This window comes from Balearica regulorum, chromosome 2 (assembly GCF_011004875.1).
Source record: "Balearica regulorum gibbericeps isolate bBalReg1 chromosome 2, bBalReg1.pri, whole genome shotgun sequence".
In the NCBI taxonomy this organism is placed as follows: Eukaryota; Metazoa; Chordata; class Aves; order Gruiformes; family Gruidae; genus Balearica; species Balearica regulorum.
The window spans coordinates 104867260-104890744 of record NC_046185.1 but is presented as its reverse complement, the minus strand read 5'-3'; the positions used below and the strand labels follow the sequence as shown (position 1 = coordinate 104890744).

General features: G+C 37.0%; 1 protein-coding gene across 2 annotated transcripts in view; it reads left to right on the top strand.

Annotated features, from left to right (window-relative positions):
* RECK (reversion inducing cysteine rich protein with kazal motifs) overlaps nt 1-20747 on the top strand; it is an 89313-nt gene extending 68566 nt beyond the window's left edge. For both annotated transcript variants that reach the window (XM_075745237.1, XM_075745238.1), the window contains 7 exons: nt 5485-5607; nt 6127-6298; nt 8402-8594; nt 10893-11103; nt 12431-12504; nt 16720-16875; nt 19541-20747. In XM_075745237.1, coding sequence (XP_075601352.1) covers nt 5485-5607; nt 6127-6298; nt 8402-8594; nt 10893-11103; nt 12431-12504; nt 16720-16875; nt 19541-19756 — 1145 coding nt within the window. In that variant the 3' untranslated portion in view covers nt 19757-20747. The remainder of the gene's footprint in view (nt 1-5484; nt 5608-6126; nt 6299-8401; nt 8595-10892; nt 11104-12430; nt 12505-16719; nt 16876-19540) is intronic.
* Nucleotides 20748-23485: the final 2738 nt, after the last annotated feature.

Sequence of the window (23485 nt, the reverse complement as noted above, 5' to 3'; positions counted from 1 at the left end):
CAGAAACTTTTATCATGGCAAGAAATTCCACATGTTAAGATATGTGTATCTAAAAACCCTCTTTTTTTTTTTTTTTTGGTGGGATGTGCAAGGGAATTATTTTAATTTAAGCCTCAAATAGTTTTTTTTCATCTCATTCCTCTTAGTTCCTGAGATTCGTCCTAGTTCTTGTATTGAAAAAGTTGATGAATGATTGTGGCTTATTTGCCTCCTCTTTCAGACCTCTGTCATATTCCCCTCAGCATTCTGGGTTTTTCTCCAAGTCAGTTCGTATTCTATTTAACCAGTTGTATACTTTTTGATCATAATTATTACCCTACCATGTACCTTTTTGTAGTTCTTACATTTTCTTTTGAAATGGAAACTGGAACTTCGTGCACCATTCACAGTCAAGTGCCCAATCAAGTGTACGTAATAGCAAAATTACATTCCTTTTATATGATTCTGAACATTATCTTTTTTTGGCTACTAAATCTATTGAAGTCATGCTTTCACAGAGCTGTCTGATGTAATGCCATGGTCCAGTTCTTAAGTGGAAATGGTCAGCTCCTTGTGTGATTTGTAGAGAAACATTTTATGTTCAGTACAATGAATTTCTTCTGCTATAGCCGTTCCTAGTTGCTCATTGTGGTGAGATTTCCTTGCAGTTCATTATTTGGTCCTTTGTACCTCAGTGTTATTGATAGACTTTGTCATGTAAATACTTGCATTAGGTTTTCGGATCACATGTAACATTTGAACAGAACAGACACTGCATAGATAGATAATAAAGTCTCCTCCAGTGACCTCCCTTCACTGTCCATTTATCCAGCTTCACAGTTACTTATCCATGTAAGCACCTTTTTCTCCTATCTCTACTTTTTTTCTTGAAAGCCTGTGTTAAAGAGCTATAAATGTCTGTTGAGTATTGAAGTGTATCAACCTGATTTTCTGTTGTCCATGTGCTTATTGACTCCTTCAGATAATCTTAAATGATTTGGTTTGTGACTTGCACAAAAACTGTGATTCCTTCCCCCAGTGTATCATATGTAGGTATGTGTCCACTGATGCAATCTTTTCTGCTTTTACCGCATTTGCGTTTCGCAAAACCTATCTTTATTATCCACAGAACCCTTTTTTTAAAAAAGTATGTGTTTTAGCCTCTTGCATTGGTATCCAAACCATGGGGAAGTTTAAAACAAGAGGTTATAAATAAGTTCACTTATATTAGCAGGTATTTGACACCTGAGTTCATTTGGAGTTTTTTGGTGAATGTTTCTGGTATTGCAGAGTCGTTAGCATTTGTCACTCCAAGAGCTGCTTCTGAGGCAGGTTCTTTAACACATCGCCTGTGAAGAAGGTGCTCAGCTTAGACTTTTATCTTCCTCTGCAGGGAACAGGGATGCAAGAAAATCTTTTACTTTTTGTTGTTGTTGACTTATCTTTTGAGTGGTTCTTCTCTGTATTGATCAGGTGTTCGCTGTATGGTCCTTCCTCATACCACAAACCTAGCTGTAGATGTAAAAGTCACATAAATCTAATTTTATCAAAGTAGTTGTTGATGTCTGAATTAGCCATGAGCAAAACCGGTAATCACTGGATGTATTCCCAATAGACACATGCACAGAGGCACACGCACACATACACACACACTGCTAACATGGCCAGCTTCACTGATCAACAGGGACAGAAATTAGTGTTCTTATTGGCACCCACATCAACACACATAGCATTAACACAAACATGAACATCACACATGTTCCTGTTCTGCCGCTGATCAGAAATGAAGCCCACTACTGAAATATATGCACACAGGATAGAGTTCTGTCTGGTAGCAAGCCTTAGATGCACAGTTTCTCTGCTATCTGCCCCCTAGATGCCAGTCTCCCAGAGCTGGTGGCATCTGGACCCACTAGCTCCCAGGGTTTGTCTTTCTACTCCAGTGGCTGGCACACAGACCTCTTACCCTACTTATTGATTCATCCAGCTTAAAGTTTGTTAGCATTCATGCACATATTCAGAGTAGGAAGCACACACACAAAGAGGGTAAAAATAGGATTGAATAAAAATACAGGATAGATTGAGATGATGGAGTGCAGGGTTCAGTCCAACAAGTTTACTGACCAGCCACCCATCTACACTCAGCCGTTCCCTTTTTCCCCTTTTGCCTCTGCTTTCCCACACATCTTCTTCCTTAATCCATCTTAATTGCTGCTTTACGTCATCTTTGGTCCTTCCACTAACCATCTCATAATAAGTTTTGCACAATCCCAAAATTCTTTACCCTTGGAATCACATAATAAATCTAATACCCCTTTAGGCAATGATGCTGTTTTAGTTTGCATGGCATTCTGGAGAGGAAGTTTCTTTTACTGAGTGATATTGGTAGGTTTCACACCAAGGACAGTAGTTTAAAAAATGTGTTTAAAAGACTGTTCTGCTAATGGGTACAAATACATACATACCTGTCATAGGCTGTCCTGTGCACTTGGATTTCTTTGAAACCTTCATAGCCTGCAATTAAGTATCACAAGGTGGCCTGTGCATTTCAGAAAAAGAACTTACTAAATTTTTAAATAAAATGAATATTAAATAAGAATTATTGTTTAACATATTAATCAGTGGGGCTGACATATGCTTAAAAATGAACATGTAAGTGGACACATTATGCTAACAAAGGCGTGCTGAACACTGTGGTTCTTTAAAGTCTTCCTCAGCATGATTGTTCTAGACCTTGTGCTGATTTCCTTCTGCCAGGTAACTGTAAGGTGAACAGCTTTTTATTTTGACAATAAAAGAATGCTAACTATCTCTTTCTTGACTTAGGTTTAAATTATTAATTTTCTAAAATAACTTTACTGTTACTGTTCAGAGGTTAAGTTGGCATGGGTAACGAGTGTTAATTGGGTTCTACCTAATCTGACAGTCAAAGTAGTTGAAAGAGACTTGATAAATGATGCTTCTTAAAAGATGATTTATTTTCAGATTTATTCATTGCTTGAGAGCTTTAAAGGCCTGTTTTTGTTATGCAAACTGGCACTGTGCTCTTTGAAAAAGAAAACAAAATAAAAAGCTACTGATATGACAGGGGAAATCTTACAAAATACCTTGAATATAAAATAGAGTCTGTGCTGAGCTCTAATGCATCTGAAGCTAATGTCTTTGAATCAGTCGGCAAGCAAGAGCTTTTCTGCTAGTGAACAGTTACGTATTTCAGCACTAGACATTGTTTAGATTCTGTAAACCAGCCTTTTTAAAATACCGTGAGACTGAAGTCCAAACATAGTTAACGCAAGTCAAAGATACCTAATAAGTCCAAAATAATTGAGTCACTTTTTTTTTTACCATGTAATAAGAAAGAGTTATTTTCACATTAAGAAAATCTTAAGAAGCAAGGCACTTGTAGTTACATTTGTCAGAAACATAATTTTCAGATTATGACCCAAACCCTGAAATCATGAAAGAGTAGGTAATTGGGATATTTCTTTCTCTTAAAAGATACCAAGCAGGCTTAAATAACCAATTGTACAATTATTTTCATCATTCAGGAAAGTCTGCCTGTAATGTTCCATGCATTTACAGCTTGTAATGTATTTTATTTTTGTTCATCCAAAAAGGATAAAAATCAGCAAAACACACTTAAAACTTGTTTTGTATTGCCAAATTGGTACTCTTTCTTCATGGAAGCAGGACACTGAAAACATCTTAAATTTAATCATATATTTGATGGGCAGTTATAGAAAGTATCTGGTGAAAGCAGATGCTTTTAAAATACAGTCATTAGCAAATACATTATTTAAATGGCAACTGAAACCTTTTATGGACCATTCTGTCTAAAGACACTTGCACTTTTTCAGATTATTTGTGAAAATAATTACAAAAATGTCTGAAGTTGTATTTGTGTTTTATGTTTGCTCAGCGTATAGCTGTTACTTGTTGTGGTAACTGTAACAACAATATGTGTAGCTGGTAGGTCCATTTTAAAAAAGAAAAAAGGAAAAAAAACCACCACAAACCCAAAACCAGACAGCTTCCTCTCTTTTGCCATGAGTGGCACTTTGATAGTGAAAGCTAATAGTCTTGCAAAGTTTTCAAGTGGATCCTAAGTCAGTTACTCATTACTCTGAAGAATCACCTAAAAGATCCTGTGTTTGGCATTACCCTCAAATCTTGGAAACTTTTTCTTCCCTGCTGACAAATTCCTTCCTCCTTGGGTAGTACTGTGATTTAAACAGAGCTTTTTGTGCTACAGAGGCTTTCTCTTTAATCCCTTCTTGTTCTGCCATCATTTGTCTAGGGGTACCTCTTTGAATTGCTCAAATGCTGAGGATTTTCCTTGTGCCCCTGTAATGTTTTTCAAAAATTCTAATCCTTATTCTCAACCCTTTGAAAAGAGATGAGAGAGAATTGCCTTATTTTGTAAGGCACAGTTACTCGTACATTTTTCTGAAGAGCTGTATATTTGTTGGTAGTCATTAATAACTGACCTGGCTTATGGATAGGTCGGCTGTCACCAGTACGAACTGATTTTACATAAAACATGCACCACAGTGAAGGGCAGTCATATGGACAGTTCACAAAACCAAACTGGAATTGCTAAATTGAAGAAAAATTCCCAAAGTTTGCAGTTTGATTCTCAGGTTAAGGTGTGAAAAAGTTACTGACTTATAAAATGCAAAAATTAGGCAGATTGCTCCATCCTTAAAAACCAGGTGCGATGGTGTCAGTTGCTTTTTTAAGGGCTCCTTCCTGAAAGCCAGTGGGTGAACCTAGACCTCTGTCTTTGTCTTGTGCTGAATCTAGATCAGGGTTTCTGTTCAGCTTTGCTACAATCTCTTGTTCCCTGCTTTGGACAAAGCTGCACTCTAACTTGTACTGCTTGTTGAGGCTGAAATTATGACTATAATGGATGTTGCAAAACAGTAAAGACTGGAATGAAGCATTGGCGCTTTTTATCTCTTGACAAAAAGTGCACACAAAGGAAAGAAATAAGCACTACAGAGGAATCTTGCGTTGTCTATGAGACTATGGCTGGAAGTTTAGCAGTCGTACGTAAAATTCATTTAGGAGAAGAATGTATCATCTGTGCAAAAGCTTTACCTTTAAAAATATGGAGCTTGCTAGCCAAAATTTATAGAAGTACTATGTACTATGCTACCACTTCTGTTTTCTGAGTGTATTTCTTTTTGCAGCTTTAAATGGTTCTTAAAAAAAAAAAAAAGAGAAAACTGAACTTACATAAGCTTTCAAAGGATAAAGTGTTTACTTCCTTGTTTAACTAATTAATCAAAACCACATGTGAACAGACTTTTTCTTTAAATAAATAAAGCAAAACTTGAAATCTAACAAAAGATAGACGTTTCAATGGGGGAAAAAACTGAATAAGGGAAATTACAGGAACAATTAATATTGAAAATGTAGTATCTATGTAATACATATGAATATATAGTCTTCTGGTATATTTACATTCATTTTATACATTTACTTAATTTCTTTCATTTTAAGGCCATGGAACATCCTTTAATATAGATTGTAATGTCTGTTCATGTTTTGCTGGAAACTTGATATGTTCTACACGTCAGTGTCTAACTGAGCATAGTTCAGAAGATGAACGTCGGAAATTTACAGGTAACTTTCCAAACTATGGAAACTGTAAGCTTAATATTCTTAGAGCAAGGATTAGCTTCTAAATTCTTTCTACAGTATTAATGGAAAATACCTGATAATTTGTAATTAATATGTTCTTGTAACTATTTATTTTTCTCATGTCCAACCTGCAGTTCACAAAACACACATTCGTTTTTAAAAAAAAAAAATCAGTACTGAAAAATAAAACCTCAGGTAATATGTAAAAATAGGTAGAGACAGGGTAGTGCCACTGGAGGCAAGACACACAGAGTTTGGGGAAAAATATCGAGAAAGCTGAGTAGAATTAGCAAGGAGGCAGGGCAGAAACTTCCCTTCTGACTGCTTATAAGTGCACATGTACTACAGCATTGCTAAACTGGAGGAGAGAAGAAGTGTCAGAAGATAGGGCACATCTTTGCATTTGCTGAAAGGCAAAGATACCTTAGTAACCCTTTGTGTATCTTCTGTCATAGAAAATAAGCGTGCACCAAATTCCTGTTTTATGTGTTGCTTTTACAGGTTTACCATGTAACTGTGTAGATCAGTTTGTACCAGTATGTGGTCAAAATGGACGCACGTATCCAAGTGCATGTATAGCTCGCTGTGTTGGGCTCCAGGACAATCAATTTGAATTTGGATCATGCAATGCCAAGGATCCTTGTAACCCTAACCCTTGTAATAAAAATCAGAGGTAAAACCAGAATGTTTTTAAGCTTTTCTTTGACATCATCTACTCGTGAAGCAGATTTACTTTTTCCTAGAATGTGTTGTATGTTGTAGTAACATTCTACTTTGGGATACTCCAATAAACATAACTGTTTGAAGTAGCTACTTTTTATTTATCATTGTTAATAATGGACTGTAATAACTGCCAATTCTTGGTTCAGTTTATGTAGTGCTATATCATTTAAATTCATTATGCAGATCTCAGTTTTAGCAATAAAAGAGAACTGATGCAGACTTTCAAAAATGGGAGAATCAAATTTTGTTGAAACGGCAATAAGCATCATTTTACTACTTTGTTTCACACCTTCTTCTAGTAGTTAAAAAAAACCCCACACCTGAATTCAAGACTTGGATTCAGTCTTGCTTATTCAGTCAATAATCTGTGGGTTTTATCTCTAAAATAGGAAAACGTCAATCACTCTGGAAGACTTGAGTTTCTTTTAATTAGATTGATATCTTGTGAAAACCATGTCTGTACAATCCCTGTTTTTTCAATGTCAGAAAACCCAAAATCTGTATAGACGAACATATTAAAAATAAATATGCTCTGTGTTAGTGTCAGAAGAAAAGAAAATCTGACCTTTCTTACAGAAATCAGAGTCTGTGTCTCGTGGTATTGGTCTCTGTCTTCAGTTTTCTCAGTGTTGTGCAATACTGCAGTGTCCTTTGAATTTGTACATTTTTCAGTTTTGAAAGAAAGCCACCATAAGAAGTTGTGTAATACTGTGCTTTCATGAAAACTGATTATAGAAATTTTTTTTTTTTTCCTTTTTCTGCACTTTAAATCCCTTGATGCAGAAAACTGCAGAGAAAACACTGTCGTTTTGTAGCTGTAATAGCCATTATGGCAGTGAAATCTGGAATTTCAAAGCTGCATTGTAGATAGATACACACTTTTTACCTTTTATATTTTTAATTTGGAAAGTATAGAGAGGTTTTTCAGTTTTATGGAATAACTATTATGCTTAGAACCTCAACTTGTAGTTTCAGTAAAGGACTGTACACAATACATTTTTCTGTATGTATGTAATGTATGTAATGTAGCGTAAACTAAACGTGCTCATTTTAAAACATCTCTGAAGTGCTTAGAATCTATTTAAGATCTTACATTGCACATCTTAAGTGTTTAAATCTCAGAATTTCTGACTCTTCCCTAATAAAAAAGGAAAATGTGTAATGCATAAGAGAGCAGCCCTCAGAGAAAATACGGATGTATTGCGCATAATCCAGTGGTAGCACTGTTATCATTTATAGGAGGAGGAGACTGTTAAAAAAGCCATTTGACCTTTCATCTGTCTATTTATTCATTAGACTCTATTGGCTGGCATTTCTCTAGCAGAGGGATGTCTTGCAGGGCGTATGGCAAATGTTTTGCCAATAAGACCATGGAAGGGACATATTTAATATAAAGGGCAAAAAATTTCTGCTGTTTATTGCTCTTTACTTCTTATCTGTGAAGGCCTGAGAGGCATAACATGCCAAAAAAGGAAATTATGTTAATACTAGATTTTTCCATTTGTTTGCAGTCATCCACAAGATTGGCTGTGATATAATATACTGAACCTACAAAGCTAGAATCCAATTAGATATTTGTAATTGAAACCATACAATCTTGTAAGTCTCGTTTTCACTACCTTCTCAAGGAAGGGTGAGGCTAGACCTCTGCAATGTAGTCTTTTTCTCTTGCAGTTCACTGTTTTCATGTTTTCTCTAGTTTTTCTTAAATATGCATTTACAAAATGAAGCTTGGGAGTAGGTAAGAAGTTTATCCAAGCCTTTTTGAAAATCCATTGAAGAATACTTGGTAAAAGATTAATTTAATGGAAACCGTAGTTGTGTTCACATACATTGACTAAACGTGGTTTGAACCAGTTTCAGGTTTGTGGTGAGACCCGAAATTGGCTATTCAGAATGTTTTATCACATGTATTTCCTGCAGCTCTGCTGAACCATAGATAGCTCTAAATCACTGGAAAAGATTTCACTGAAAATATTTTCCCTGAATATTTTGAGACTTTAAAAAAAAATAATCCTATGACATGATATGAAATTATTATTACTTTATGCAGGTGCATACCAAAGAAACAAGTTTGCTTGACTAGTTTTGGAAAGTTTGAATGTAGCCAGCATGAATGTGTGCCAAGGCAGTTAAATTGTGACCAGACACGGGATCCTGTTTGTGACACAGACAATGTGGAATACAGTAACTTGTGTACTTTGTACCAAAAAGGAAAAAGTTTAGCATACCGAGGACCATGCCAGGTAGGAAGTGGTTCTAGCGATAAATATCAAATCTTCTTTGTTCTTTAATGTTCAGCTTGGCAATATTCTGGGTTTTATGGCTCACAAAACATTTTCATTTAAAGTAATCCTTTAAAATGTAATTTTCACAAGTATAGAAATACTCTCACAAAATTATATTCAGAATTTTGTCAAGTGTTTCTCTGCTTTAGTTAACAGTTGTCTCAAATCCAATCAAAAGCTTTACTTATGCTTTCTTGGGGATAATACTCTGATATTTATAAATGCTATTGCTCTTTTAACCCACTTTTAGTTTCTGCCTTTCTGTCTTTATACCTTCTTTTTCTTGCCCTTTTTCAGCAACCTCGTTAAGTACAGATAATTCTTCTCATTGCACATCAGATATCTCATGAGAGAATGTTCAGCCCTTGAACAGTAAGAATCAAAGGAATATTGCATGGCCGTTTATCTTCTCCAGCAGTTATATGTCGAGTTGTATTCATGTTCATGAAGTCTTTGACACTGGTAGCTTTTAAGTTTTTACTCTTCCTTTTATAGGGAAGGTGACTGCAAGATATGAAACTTTTTGGGGTGCTCACATTTACTTGTCCTCTGTTTTCTTCTTAGCTTAGGTGTGTAACATAGAAACTATAATTGTCTTGCTTTTTTAAAGGATATACAGTGATCATATAGCTATGGTGACTTACTTGAAATACGAGTTAGATTAATAAAATATTTAGACTATATCAAGAAATTATGGAATTATGGAATGAGTTGTGTCATTTCACATGACTTTGGACAAAAGTGTTAGTCATACCGTGTCTGCAAAGAGTCAGCAGTTCCATTTGTTTCTGTCCGTATGCAGAAGCTTAAGGTTATTGGCATTTGACCTCTTGAATGTGTTGAACTGATACACATGCAAGGTGGGATAGGAAGAAATTATATTACAATTTTCTTTGATTTTTACATGTGTTTGAATCAAATGGCACGCTAGATACGTTTTTCTGAGAGAAAATGGATACAATAGATGTATTTTTATAGATGTAAAGGTCTCAACAATAAATACATTTTTGACAGAGGCATCTAGTAATGGATTTTATTCTTCTGAAATAAATGTATACATTTAGCTTCTCAAATGTGTTAGAAATACATAGAATCATAGAATCATTTAGGTTGGAAAAGACCTTTAAGATCATTGAGCCCAACCTTAAACCTAGCACTGCCAAGTCCACCACTAAACCATGTTCTTAAGTGCTACATCTACATTCTTTCAAATACCATCCAGGGATGATGACTCAACATCGGCACACATGCTAAATTTTAAGAATCATAGAATCATAGAATGGTTTGGGTTGGAAGGGACCTTAAAGATTATCTAGTTCCAACCCCCCTGCTGCGGGCAGGGACACCCTCCACTAGACCACGTTTCCCAAAGCCTCATCCAACCTGGCCTTGAACACTTCCAGGGATGGGGCCTCCACAACCTCTCTGGGCAACCTGTTCCAGTGCCTCACCACCTCACAGGAAAGAATTTCTTTCTAACATCTAATCTAAATCGACCCTCCTTCAGCTTAAACCCATTACCCCTTGTCCTATCACTACACTCCTTGATAAACAGTCCCTCATCATCTTTCCTGTAGGCCCCTTCAGGTACTGGAAGGCCACAATTAGATCTCCCTGGAGCCTTCTCTTCTCCAGGCTGAACAACCCCAACTCTCTCAGCCTGTCCTCATAGGAGAGGTGCTCCAGCCCTCTGATCAGCTTTGTGGCCCTCCTCTGGACTCGCTCCAACAGCTCCATGTCTCTCCTGTACTGGGACCCCCAGAGCTGGACGCAGTACAGAAAACAAAAATGCACTGAGATGAACGAATACATAAATTATTAATAAGTCATTATAATATCAATAAATACTACAATAGCAAATGTTTTATTCCTAAAATAATTTTATTGATAAAATAATACTTTATTACATAATGAATTTATGATTACCTTAAATTAATTTAATAAGTTCATTTAAATGACATGGTCATTTTTTTAAGCATTAGCACAGAACAAAAATTGTTTCCCAAAACATTTCTTATACATTTCTCAGATTCTAACTTACATTTTTTGTCACCTTCTTTAAGTACTTACTCTTTGCATTTATTACCCATTCATAAACTGGCAGGTCATTTACTCTAGATTTCCTACTTTTTTGAATGTTTGACAATATTATCAGCAAATTCCCATTAACTTTGTTTTTCCTAATATTAAGACTACTCTGAAGTTTTGTCTGTAGCATGAATAAATTGATCTTTCAAACATTTCTCTGTGTTTCAGCCGTTTTGCAAATCGTTGGAACCTGTATGTGGACATAACGGGGAAACTTACAGCAGCGTCTGTGCTGCCTATTCCGACCGTGTGGCTGTTGACTATTACGGACACTGTCAGGCCGTAGGCGTTCTCTCAGACTATGGTTTTCATACAGAATGTGCCTTTGTTAAATGTCCCCAGCTTTCTGCTACTGGCTGCAAACCGGTTATTGCACCAGGTACGTTACTTCGTTGTTGAAGTTTACTGCAGATAGGAGAGTGTCTCCAGGCTGTGTGTATAAATAGGTGCATATTGGGAACAAAACTTATGCTTTAAAATGTTGTCTTCCATGATGTCTTTGAGACCTCTAAGAGGAAGGATGAAGTAGAGATCATTCCTTAGGGCTGGGACAAGCCAGTATCAGGACTCAGCTGAGTAATTCTGAAGTGATGCGGCCTTGGCCTTAGGAGTCAGACTCCTTCAGTCTTGAGAAACTTGCAGCTGTCCCTGTAGGACTGGTTTGGGAGAAATGAATGAGGTCTGTGGTGTCTGGGGCAGAATGTCACTGGGAAGCAGATGAGTAATTTTTCGGAAGTGGCAGCACAGATACCACACTGGAATGCCAAACTATCATCAAAGTAGAGTTCCCAGAAGAACAAGGATTATATTTAATTATAAGACAGAGTAAGATACCATATGTATTTACAATACTGTGAAAGAGGAAGAGAGTAGGAATAGTTTTGCAGTTGTGCTGTTTTGAACTGTTTTTTTATTGTTTTCACAAATACTTTCATTATGAAACAGTCACTAACTAATCACAGGTAGTACAGTTTTTTAAAAGGAAACCGTTTTAAGCATTTTTGTCATTGACTGGTTTGAAAAAGGGTCTTTGTGCTTTGATATTACATTTAATATTCTAAAAGTCACCCTGTGAATGTGAATTATATATAGTAAGTTGGGGGGATGAATTAAATACACAGTCCTGAGTAGAAATTTGAAATCTTAGCCCTTTGGTTTCTGAGAAAGTGAGGAAAAGCAGTAGGAGAAATATGCTTCAGTGTTAAAAACAACTCTGTCAGACAAGTAGTTTTTCACTCCTTTTTATATAAAATTCTAAGCTCCAGCATGGTATAACTGCATAAATTAATGTTTGCAGTGTGCATACTTGCTTCTGTCATGTCTGAGCTATTGCAGCTCTTGAAATTCATCATTTCTGTAGCTGCATCTGCATGCATCCATACAAAACCTTGGCTTGTACTACACAAAGTGCCTGTGGTTTTTAACTTAAAATAATGTATCATCTTGAAACAAGTGAGAATTCATCATGTTGCTTCATGTTGATAGTAGTAAATGTGTGTTGAAAGGTCACTGCTTCTGCATTATAAATGTTTTTTAACATTTAAAAAACTTAGAAGTTGTGCAGTTCTGCTATCAAATTGAAATATTTACTTTGCTTTGGTAGTTTTGCTATTTTCACTCTCAGTTAACATTCAACATTTGACCTCTGCTTACTTAAAGTGAAAAGACTATTTTCTTTTATTTCTGAGATTTTTTTGTTCATGTAGGAGCCTGCTGTCCACTATGTGCTGGAATGCTGAGAATCTTATATGACAAAGACAAGCTGGATACTTTTGCAAGGGTAAACCGTTTAATCATGCCTTATGTTAAGTGGAACATGGAAAAGTCAAGTTACTGTATACTCCCAAAAAGTTATAAAACCAATTATTTTTCAGTAGATAGTGTGTGATTTTATGTTTTTCTTTATACTGTTTATACTTTCCTTTATGTCTTAATATCAGGTATAGAAATTTTATTACAATGCAAAGCAAAACAGAATTAGAGTAGGCACAAACAAGCACATTCAGGTTTGCAGTTTAAATGACTTGTAATAGTGAAGACAAATGATACAGGAACTGCATCTGTCTCATGGTAGTAATACAGTGCATATTTGTTATTTATGGCCTTTTTGTTAAGATTATTCTGTTAGCTCATTATTTGCTAATGTAGGTAACCTAGTTCTGACATTGTCTTAGGTTTAAATTGGATTGTTTTAGATTCTTTGGGTTATCTAGATAGTTGTCACTGGTTTTGTTGCTCATCAGCTAAAATGTTGGGTTTTAATTTAACATCTCTGTAAGTTAGACACCAGCATCCTTCATTGCTGGTCTTTGAAAACCTCCAGTGTAAGATGGATCTTCTGATGTTGATTGTCTGTCACTGAACACAACATACTAGGCCCAGACTCCCAGTGTGGTATGTGAAAGGATTGCACTTTATTGACCCCTGCTTTTATGCTTCAGTATATGGAATAGAGCAGAACGCTTGATTTTGGCACGACACCACAACAAATAGAGTAATGTGACGATCATGCCTAGTGAAGCAAAACAATTCATGTTTGCATCTGCACATGCAATTTTAATAATATAATTTTGATTTTTTTAATTTTGGTTGGTTTTTTTTTAATATCAAGAAGAAAGAGAATTTCCCCAAAACAATATAAAATTACATTAGCTTATTTATATATTTAGAAGTAGAGGGAATTAGCTATTATTGTAAAAGCAAAGAAAAATTTAGCATGAACAGGACCCCTGGAGTGGTCTTGTCCAACCCCTTGCTCAAAGCAGGGTTACCTCCGGTTAGATCAGCTTGGCCATCTGAGTTTTTAAAACCTTCAGGAGTGGAGATTCCACAAGCTGCATGCTGCTGGACTCTCTCCAGTTCATCACTGTAGCCTGGGGAGGGGTGGGGGGTGTAAATAAAGGGGATGATGACTTCTGCTGGCTCTGTCCTTGCTGTTGCAGCCCAGTGGGTGGTTGGCCTGCATCTCAAGGCTGTGCTGCTGATCGATGTTATACTGATTTCCTCTCAGAGATCTTGTGTTTGTGTGTGCTCTGTGTGTGTGCGTTGACCAATTTTGCTGAGTAACAGTGTCTGTTAGGTCATGACTGCATCCTGGAATGTCCTCCAGTTATCATCTCTAGTGGTACCAGGCACACGGTGACCACTGCAGCTTCTCAGTTCATACATTACAACATGTGGCTGTAAGAAGAATTTTAATTTTTAGTTAGAAGAAGGCTTTATAATTAAAGAAATTTATTGGACTTATTCAAGAAGTTATTCAAGCAGTTGGTGATAACTTAACTACTCTCACCTACTAAAAGTACCCTAACACCTGGATTAAGGTACTTACTACTTGATTTTTTACTTCTTTTTTCCCTCCACTTTTTTCTTCCCTTTGTCACCACAGTCTTGCTGACTTTCTCTTCTCTTGCTCACCTAATGCCACAATACAGAGTCTTCAGGTTTTCAGAACTCAAATATATAAATATATATAGATCTTTACATTTAAAATATGTGATCTCTCAAACTTTCAAGTCAGCATTCTCTTAGCACATTCTAGAAATTGCAGAAGTGTCACAGAGTGATGCACTTCACTCACAAGAGAGAAGCATCAATGTATTTCATTGATACAAGACAGTGAGTTAACAAAGTTCAATGGTAAATGCGACAGTGGTTTAACAAGATTCAATGGCAAGGTACAGTGGATTATTTACTGCATAGAGGACAGGGTCAGACAAAACTGTCAGGGAGACCCTCCCGTTGAATCATGAAGTTCAGAGGGGACCCCCCCTTGCTTTCTAAACTCCTACTCAGAGGAGTCTAGGTGCATCTAGGTCCAGTCCTAGTCTCAGACTTAGTCAGTAGTTTATGTGTAAAGGATTGTGCACAATCAATCCCTTATATCACTTTTAGCTAAGATTTTCAAAGTTTCAGTGCGCTTATTCCCAATTCACTTAGTGAGCATCTGACGTGATAAGGATTCTCTCAACCTCAAGGAGTAACCTTGAGAGGCATCCCTGCTCAAGGGGAGATCCTGGCGTGCTGAAGAGCTCAATGGGCTCTTGGGCTGCTCACTGCTTATGGGAGTAAGATGATTGACTCATATTTGCATACCAACCACAGATGTGAGTTTCTTCCAAATTTGGCTTGAGTCGGACATTGACCAGCACTGTGGTTAGGTGGGCACATTGCTCAAATTAGCCCTTGTCATTATCTGTCTCCAAATCCACTTTGAGCTGGGTGTAGCCATCACAACCAGACACATCCATTACCACCGCCACTGGTGGTTATCACTTGAGTGGGGTTACAGGAAATAAAGAGCAGGGGTGGTGGGAACACATTGTCACAAGAAGTTTGAAGCTCTCTCCTTTGGAAATTTCAATCAGGGGTCATCCAATAAGACCCCAGAGATGATCTCTAACTGGCCACAGCCACCTGGAGACTGTGCGTGGTGTGACACTAGCCTGAGCATAGAGAGTTAGAAGCTAATAACCTTTGTTACTCCAGTGTGAGTCAGAGGCCAGCTAATATCTCCTAATAATACAATAGAAGATGCCCAACTGTGTATTTGAGTAGATTTGATAATTTTGTCATCTACATGAAATTAGTAACACTCATCTCCTCTGAATTCATCAATAAAACTATAGGATTGTTGTGCAGCTCTTGCTTTTGACAGTGTACGTATCCATATAGTGTAGACATCCGTTGTAGTGGATATGGGTAAGTCTCAGATAGATGGAATCATTGCTAGAAATGCTAGCATACACTTTAACCAACTCAAGAGGGCAAGGAGTAGTAATGTATGCCTAATTTAGTTCAGACAGGTGGTTCATATGAGAAAAAAACAATTCAATTACTGCAGAGTTCTATAAATCTGACTTTTTTTTTCTCCCCCCACCCCTCTCGCCTTTTTTGTAAAGATAGTAGGAAACAAAAGTCAGCAAAGAAACACTAGAGATCTGCTAAGATTCTAATCTTATCTACTAGATTTCTAATCCCAGACATTAAAATCTGAGTTTGACACTATCAGTCATCCTTAAAGTATCCATGTTCTTCTCTGTTTTAAGACTGTTTGAACAGGGTTTGCTGATCAGTCAGCATGTCTGACTGCATTTTAATGGGGCTATGACGAGGAAATCCCTCAAAGATGTGGCAACGGAAGTATTGTGTGACAGCTTGCAAATTTGATTCATGTAGTCTACTTGGATTTCCCAGATTTCCTTTTGTTAAGGTGCTGTGCCAGTGGTCTTAAAAGAAAACAAAGCTACAGTAGGATAAGAAGGATGGATCTCTTGCAGCTAAAGCTAGAAAACAGAACACAACAGAATGACCAAAGTCACAAGTGAAGTATTTGTGTTGGTGTCTATACTGTTTAACACATCCAGAAATGTCCTGCAAAAAAAGTGGATAACGTGTACGGTGTAGCAGTCCTTAAATAGACTGAGCATCTACAATCAAATTATTGTTTGTCAGACAGCAGAACAGAGATAAGAATTTTAAGAGAAAAATATATTCACATGGGAATTATATAGTGATCTTGAAATGTCACGTGTTCCCATGTATACAGACATGTATCTGTCCTCACTAAGCTATAGCTCTTCATTTCTGGTGGCTCTTGGAGCAAGTTCTGTGATGGTAAAGGGGTGCCAGCTCATAGGGCTGCTCTGCTCCTTGCTTCGCAGCATGGGAGTACAAGCTGCTGTAACAGATAACCGTTCACATTATTTTGAGGTACATGATACATATAGACCCTAACCACGAAGGTGGAGAACAACATATATCAAAACCATGGTTAAATTTAAGAAGTAAAACATTTTTTCGCCTTCTTCCTTTCACTTCTTAATGGTTTTTGGGGGTTTGGTTTTGGGGTTTTTTTTTTGCTAGACATTAGAATTGAGTAGTTTAATGGCTGAAACAAATTTTCTGGCATGACATAAAGTTATTAAAACTGAAGAGGAAAAATGTAATTTTGCATAATGCTACATCATCCATGAAGTTCTTTATTTTCTTCCAGGTAACAAATAAAAAGCCTATAACAGTACTTGACATACTTGAAAAAATCCGCCTGCATGTCTCAGTGCCACAGTGTGATGTGTTTGGATACTTAAGCATAGAATCTGAAATTGTGGTTCTCATCATTCCTGTGGATCAGAACCCCAAACCATTGCAGGTAAACTTATGTTATTTTTTTTACCCAGTATGGATTTACTTCATTTTTGTATGTTTACACTTTACTATTTTCAATATAGCAGTTTTAAAATTGTGCATTTTCCTGTGTACTTAGTACATGCGGATTTCTCGAGTGACTGAAATCTGAATAGCTAGTATTAGGGATGCTAAAACATGTCTTGAGAATCCTGCTTTCTTCATCCAGCTTTTGAGGAATGCCAAGGATAGAGTGGTATGATGTTTGGTTTTAAATTAATAAATGCAGAACCCTTAACTTTCTATGGCTAAAATAATAGAAAATATAAACTGATGAAAATAAATAAATTAGTGAATGACCTCTTAACTTATTATTAATTGTATATTAAATGCATACCTGTGTATGAAATGGTACTCCTTTGTCTCCTGTGTAATGGTTAAAAGTAGACTGAAGTATATGTGATACTAGAGTCATAGAATCATAGAATGGTTTGGGTGGGAAGGGACCTTAAGCTCATCTAGTTCCAACCCCCCCCTGCCATGGGCAGGGACACCCTCCACTAGACCAGGTTGCCCAAAGCCTCATCCAACCTGGCCTTGAACACTTCCAGGGATGGGGCTTCCACAGCCTCTCTGGGCAGCCTGTTCCAGTGTCTCACCACTCTTAACAGTAAAAAATTTCATCCTAATATGTAAATCTACCCTCTTTCAGTTTAAAGCCATTACCCCTCATCCTATCACTACATGCCTTTGTAAACAGTCCATCTCCAGCTTTCTTGTAGGCCCCTTTAGGTACTGGAAGGCTGCCGTAAGGGCTGAATTAGCTGAAATTAGGCTGAAGCACATCATACATATTGCTACCATATTAATACACTGTGCATGTCTTGATGTTAAGCAGTAGTTCATACCAAAGAGGATCTGTTGACACAATTCTGAGACTATCCTCATTTTTCATATTCTTTTGCACCTTATGGTGAAAAGTGCTGGGAGATCCCAAAATCCTATTACCTTAAAAGGGAAATAACATTCCAATAAGCTGCCCAGCTTGCTGTGTCATAGCTAGTTCATGCTAGCAAACAAGAATCTAATGCTCACAGTACTAAACTGTAAAGGTAAACCAACAAATGCCACTCAAAGTTCTTCCAGTATTTTCTTAGGAGCAGTTCAGAGCAATAGAATCAAGGCTTTGGCTATGTATTGCATTATTGTTGTCTGGGAGCTGTTCCTTCATTTTTACTTTCTGCTTGTTAACCTGTGCAAGACCAGTGAGGGTATCTTCTTCCTATTAAAAGGAACATAATTCCTTGCCATTTTATAGTTGTTTCTAATAGTCTTGCCTGGCCCTGCTGACAGCACTTTATAACGAAGTCCCTTTGGAGATCAGGTGCACAGACTGGTTCATTCTGTTATCTGACATGTTGATGTGTACTAGTGTAAAATGAAGGATTTAGCTTTGAAAAGGAAGGGGAGAGAAAACCTGCCCACAATCTCTCTCTTACCTTTTACAATACAAACAGAATTTAGGCAGGTTCACTTCCTTGTTCTTTATTTTGTATTGATGGCTGCTTTCCATTTCCATTTTATTTCTACAGTCTAATTTTGCATGTTCAGTATTGCTTCAGGGAGGTGCTAAAGTTACGGAGTTATGGTATAGCGTGAGGGTACAGAATCACTGCCATAAACTTTGCAAGCTGCAGTATCTAATAGAGTAGTTGTTTCTCAGGCAGATATATTGTATGTTTTGCTTGCCAGTGCTACTGGAGCAACCCTGTTATGTTCAGCTTAGCTCCAGCTTAGGTCTCCTTCTTTAGCAGAAATAGCCCATTATGTTACCAGGACTGAGGAAACAAGGTCTTGAGCCTTGCCAATCCGGTCGGCTCTGACTCCATCTGTAGCAGGTGCTGCCAGACTCCTGGGGAGAGAAGGACTCTCTGAAATCAGAGAGGCCATCTGAAACCAGGGGGGAGCTGCGTATCTCACTGGTGACACCCATTGCTGAGCTAGAACTTCCTCAACTTTCAAAGCTTTGGGCATCCAGATATGAAGTTTGTAAAGTTAAACTTCATCCAAGGCAGCTTCCAAACCTGTTAAAGAGACTTAGTACTAAATTGATTCCTGGGTTGCAGTAGAAGGTAGGGTGGAAAAAATGGATTTTCTAACATAAATTCATAATTATCATCATGTCAGTGGGGGAATGGAAACCTGCATTTTCTCAGGTTTTCCTATTACTTGCATTCTTCTCTACCCTCCCCATAAAAGAAATCAGTTTTCCCTGATTTGGAAGGAAAAGCCCAATAAGTAGAAAATCCTGATTCTTCCACTGTTACAGACTTCAAGGCAGTATCTTGGTCAATCAGGAAGGAAGTCCTCAATTTTAGAGGTACTTCATTTACTGTGAGCTTTTTGGTATCAACATTCAAAACATCACCCACGATAACTCACATGTACCTTCCTTCCCCCCCTTTTGCTACTACTCAGGGCTTCTACCGTAGCTTTCATAGTACCAAAGTCTATGATAAAAGTGCTCCAATATGTTTTCTAACAAATACTCCCCAAAATTATATAAATCTTACATGCTGATGAGGATAACTCAGATTTTCTTTCCTGAATTTTGCTATCTAGCATCATTTTTGCGTTGGCATTTTACATGGCAAGAAAAGAAATAATAATTTTTTTTTGTTGTTTCTTAGATTGAAGCCTGCAATAAAGAAGCAGAAAAGATAGAATCACTGATAAATTCAGACAGTCCAACATTAGCATCACACGTACCGCTGTCAGCTCTAATTGCATCTCAAGTACAAGTTTCATTTAGCATTTCTTCTCCTTCTGTTAAAGTGGTGCCTGTTCTGCACTCCATGTTCATAAGCCTTTTATTCACCGTGTCAGGATTAATATATTATATATAACTGCTTAGAAAATATGCATGAGTATTGCAGTGTTTTATATTGTGAAGGACATTCAGAATTGTTGATCACTGAACCAGAAAACAAAAATTGTAGAAGATTTGATGAACTAATACGATGAGTCTTTTATTCATTACTAGTGAGATGCACAGCATCAGCACAATTAGATTGTTTTCCATTGATCTTGGAAACATAAAAATACTCTGGAAGGTTCTGACATTACGGATTTATGATTTTTGCAAGAAGGGGTCTTACAGAGTTTATTTCAGCAACGAAAAAATAGTGTTGTGAGTTTATTGAAGAATGTTAATTTTATATTATTCAGATGCATATCAGTGACAATGAAAAGCATGCACCTATTTTAAACATCATTTTTGGAAGAAACAAATTGCTGCTACTTACTTACCTTACCAAAAATTTAAGAGTTTATTCTCATGTAAATATCCTTTCATATTTTATTATGAAGAAAACTAACTAGCCCTGGGCCTATTTCAGTAGACGTCTTTACTTGGACTAGTGAAGATTTGCAGGATATTGGGCTCAGTGCTTGTAAAATGACAATCAAGCTCTATACTAGTACCTGACTTCAGTGAAGAAATATGTTCTTTTTATAGTTTTGTACATTTCAGAATCTCTCATTGGATGCAAAATTATAAAGAATCTCAGTATCTATATTTAAGTGTCATTTAAAATATTGCAGTATTTGCATGTTATCTAATGAAATTTACACTTTAAATGTTTATACAAACAGTATGTTTTATTACTTACTGTATTTTATGCACCTGACCTTAGTCTACATGAAGTATTTTATATCAGTATTATGATAGCCAACTCTTGAAGTATATACAGAAAAACTTATTTTTGCCAAAATGCTGAACTTTGAAAGAAAGCACTGAAAACTTTTTGAACATGTATGTTGTAGCATGTTTGTAGCAAGTATTTTCTGCTAAATCTTTTAAATGCAAAAGTATTAAAGCTTTTTATTTTAATAAAACACTTTGTCATGTGTCCATGTATACAAATGCATGTAATTTTACAGAGTTCTGCAATACAGCATATATTTTTCTTTGTCTCTGAAATCAACACTTAAAACTAGCTGCAGTTACATGTGTTTGAGACTAACACAGTTTAATGTTTCCAAATAAAGTACATTTCAAGGGGGGTTGGGGGGGGGTACCAAATCTGTGTCACATGCATGTAAGTTTATGCTATGAATGTCAGACTCGATTAACTATAGAAGAGGAATGTGGATGTCTTAATGAGACCCTCTTGGGTAAGGTTACAGTCATCCTCAGTTTTGATTGGGAAGAGTCCTCTCTCACCTACAGCTGGAAATCTGCACAAATGTTAGGGACAGAATTACTACCTTATCTGTACCTGAACTTCAAGGCCCAACCTCCTCCAAAGCAATCTGAGTGCCTAGATGGGTATACTTGCAAGCCGCCAGAGTTTCTCTGAAACCTCCATCAGTTGCTTTTCTAAGCATATCTCTTGTTTGTTCTCTCCTAATGAGTGAAGAGCCCTTTTATATTTTAAGTGCAATTGTACTCTATATAGAGTTTCTGAGTACTTTTGACAGATGAGTACAAATGCAGAGAATCTCTGGAAGTGTTCTTGCCAAGTAACTCCAGGAAGACTCATGCACATAATCATCAAAGTCTGAATACAAAAAACCTGTTGAATGTGTTGATAATACGTTTCTGAAATATCTTCTGTGGATTCTTTAGAAACTTGGACATAAGAGCATAATAAATGCATTTGAAAAGCTTTTTGAACTGAGAAGGCTTAGATTATCTTAGCAGAAACAGCAAGCAATTCAGATGGTTTACTGAATTCTTTATTTTTTCCAATTATTACCAAGTATCTCTTCAACTTGTAGCCTGTTAGCTTGCTTAGCATTTAGCTGAAGCAGTCTGGTGCCTACTAAAATGAAAGGAATTATAAATGTCTTAAGAAAATAGATAGACAAATATATATATATGTGTGTGTGTGTATATGCCACACTGGAAAAATGAGTTAAGAGTTTAAAAGCATACCTATATATAGTGATTTTTTTTTTCACAGCAGTGAATGTTTTCTTCAATGAAAGATAATACCAAAAAAGTTACCTCAATTTGTATGAGGAATCTGGAAAAAAGCCCAGAGATTTTTGAATTCATATGTGAGTGTCCAGTATTTGCTAGAAAAGATAGAAGATTTTGAGTGGTTATGTTAAATATGTACAGAACCAATGAGATTTCTTATAATCCTGAATTCTTGAGCATAAGCCCAGCATCCAAAGTGTACAGGGCTTAGGTTCTTTTTGCTGGATGAACAAAAGTACTTAAGTATTTTCTAGGTTTTCTCAAGACCTCGGACTACCTCAAAGGAATAAAGAAACTACTTACAGTTTTGAATTCAAATGAGCTAAGAGAAAAGATGGAAGAAACCAAGCCCAGTTTTACTTGCACGTTACGAAATTTGAACCTGATGGGGACAAATTTGATACAGGTTTCAGATGAGTTTTCCATGTAAGTGTTAATGATGTTCTGTCACCATCTGTGTGGAAATCTGGGTTTGCTTAGCAAGGAATGGACAGCACAAGGGCACTTCAAAGCAGCACAAGCCTGTTTGTTGCTTTTATACCAGGACTCAGCTGAAATATTTACAAAACCTTATTTTCTTGTCTGCTGAAAACCAGAGTTAATGTCAAGAATTTGCTCCGGAGAGATGCTTCAGTTCTGTTTCAGTTCATTGAGGTTGGCTCTTCTCGACAGGGTGGCAGCAAAGCGGAGATGCCAGCAGTGCCTGTTTGTACACCTGCTAGGAGTGGATTAACCACAGGGGCAGATACCAGAGCAAATAAGAGCAAGGGATTTCTGGTTTACACTTTCTGCTCAGGACTGAGTCCAGCAGGAGCTGGGATCTCTGAATTTCAGAGAAGGTAATAGTCGGTTCTGTGGGAGGCTGCTGTAAGAGGGCACGATATCGCCCTGTTCTTTTATGCTCCAGTTTTATGCTACTTCACCCAGTGTCTTAACTTGGAGATTTGCATGTATGTATCTTGATTGAAAGGTAAAGTGTTACTTATACACCCTTACTGAGTTTTATGACACTTTTCCAAGTCTTCCTTTCACGCATGACAAAGTATATTTCAAAACTTTCCAACACCACTGCTATTTCTAGGAAACCCTGGGAACATTTACATGAGCAAATATAAATACGTGAGTGCTTTGTGAGATTGTGGCCTAAATATTTCATAAGTGAAGTCTGGACTGTAAGATGACCCTCTAGTCAAATGAATCCCAAAACAAACAAAAAACAGTACTGGGGGGGCGGGGGGAAGGTTTATCTGCCAGGGTTGTGCTGGACTTAACTGTGACTTCCTGCATGTGTTCTGAACTGGTGCGTTTATACAGTAACAGCAGTAGCTCCAGCTGTTGCATGTTGAGTGCAACTGAAGGTAGCAACTGCAGGTAGCAACTTCACCTCCTACCAGTGGCTGCACCTGGCACTTCTAAGGCAGTCTGCCTTCCATTGTAAATGCTCGTGCACTGCTTGTTTTTTGCTCTTTTCCCACTCCTCTCTGGGCTACAAGCCCATCGCATAAGCCAGAGATTCTGAGCGTAAAAAAAAGAAAAAATTCTCTTTGAGAAAAATGTTTCCAAGCCTTAGCAGGTTGGTTTGTCTCAAGTTATCACACTCCACTAAAAAGGATACACTTTTAGCATTAAGTAGCACATCAACTTTTGC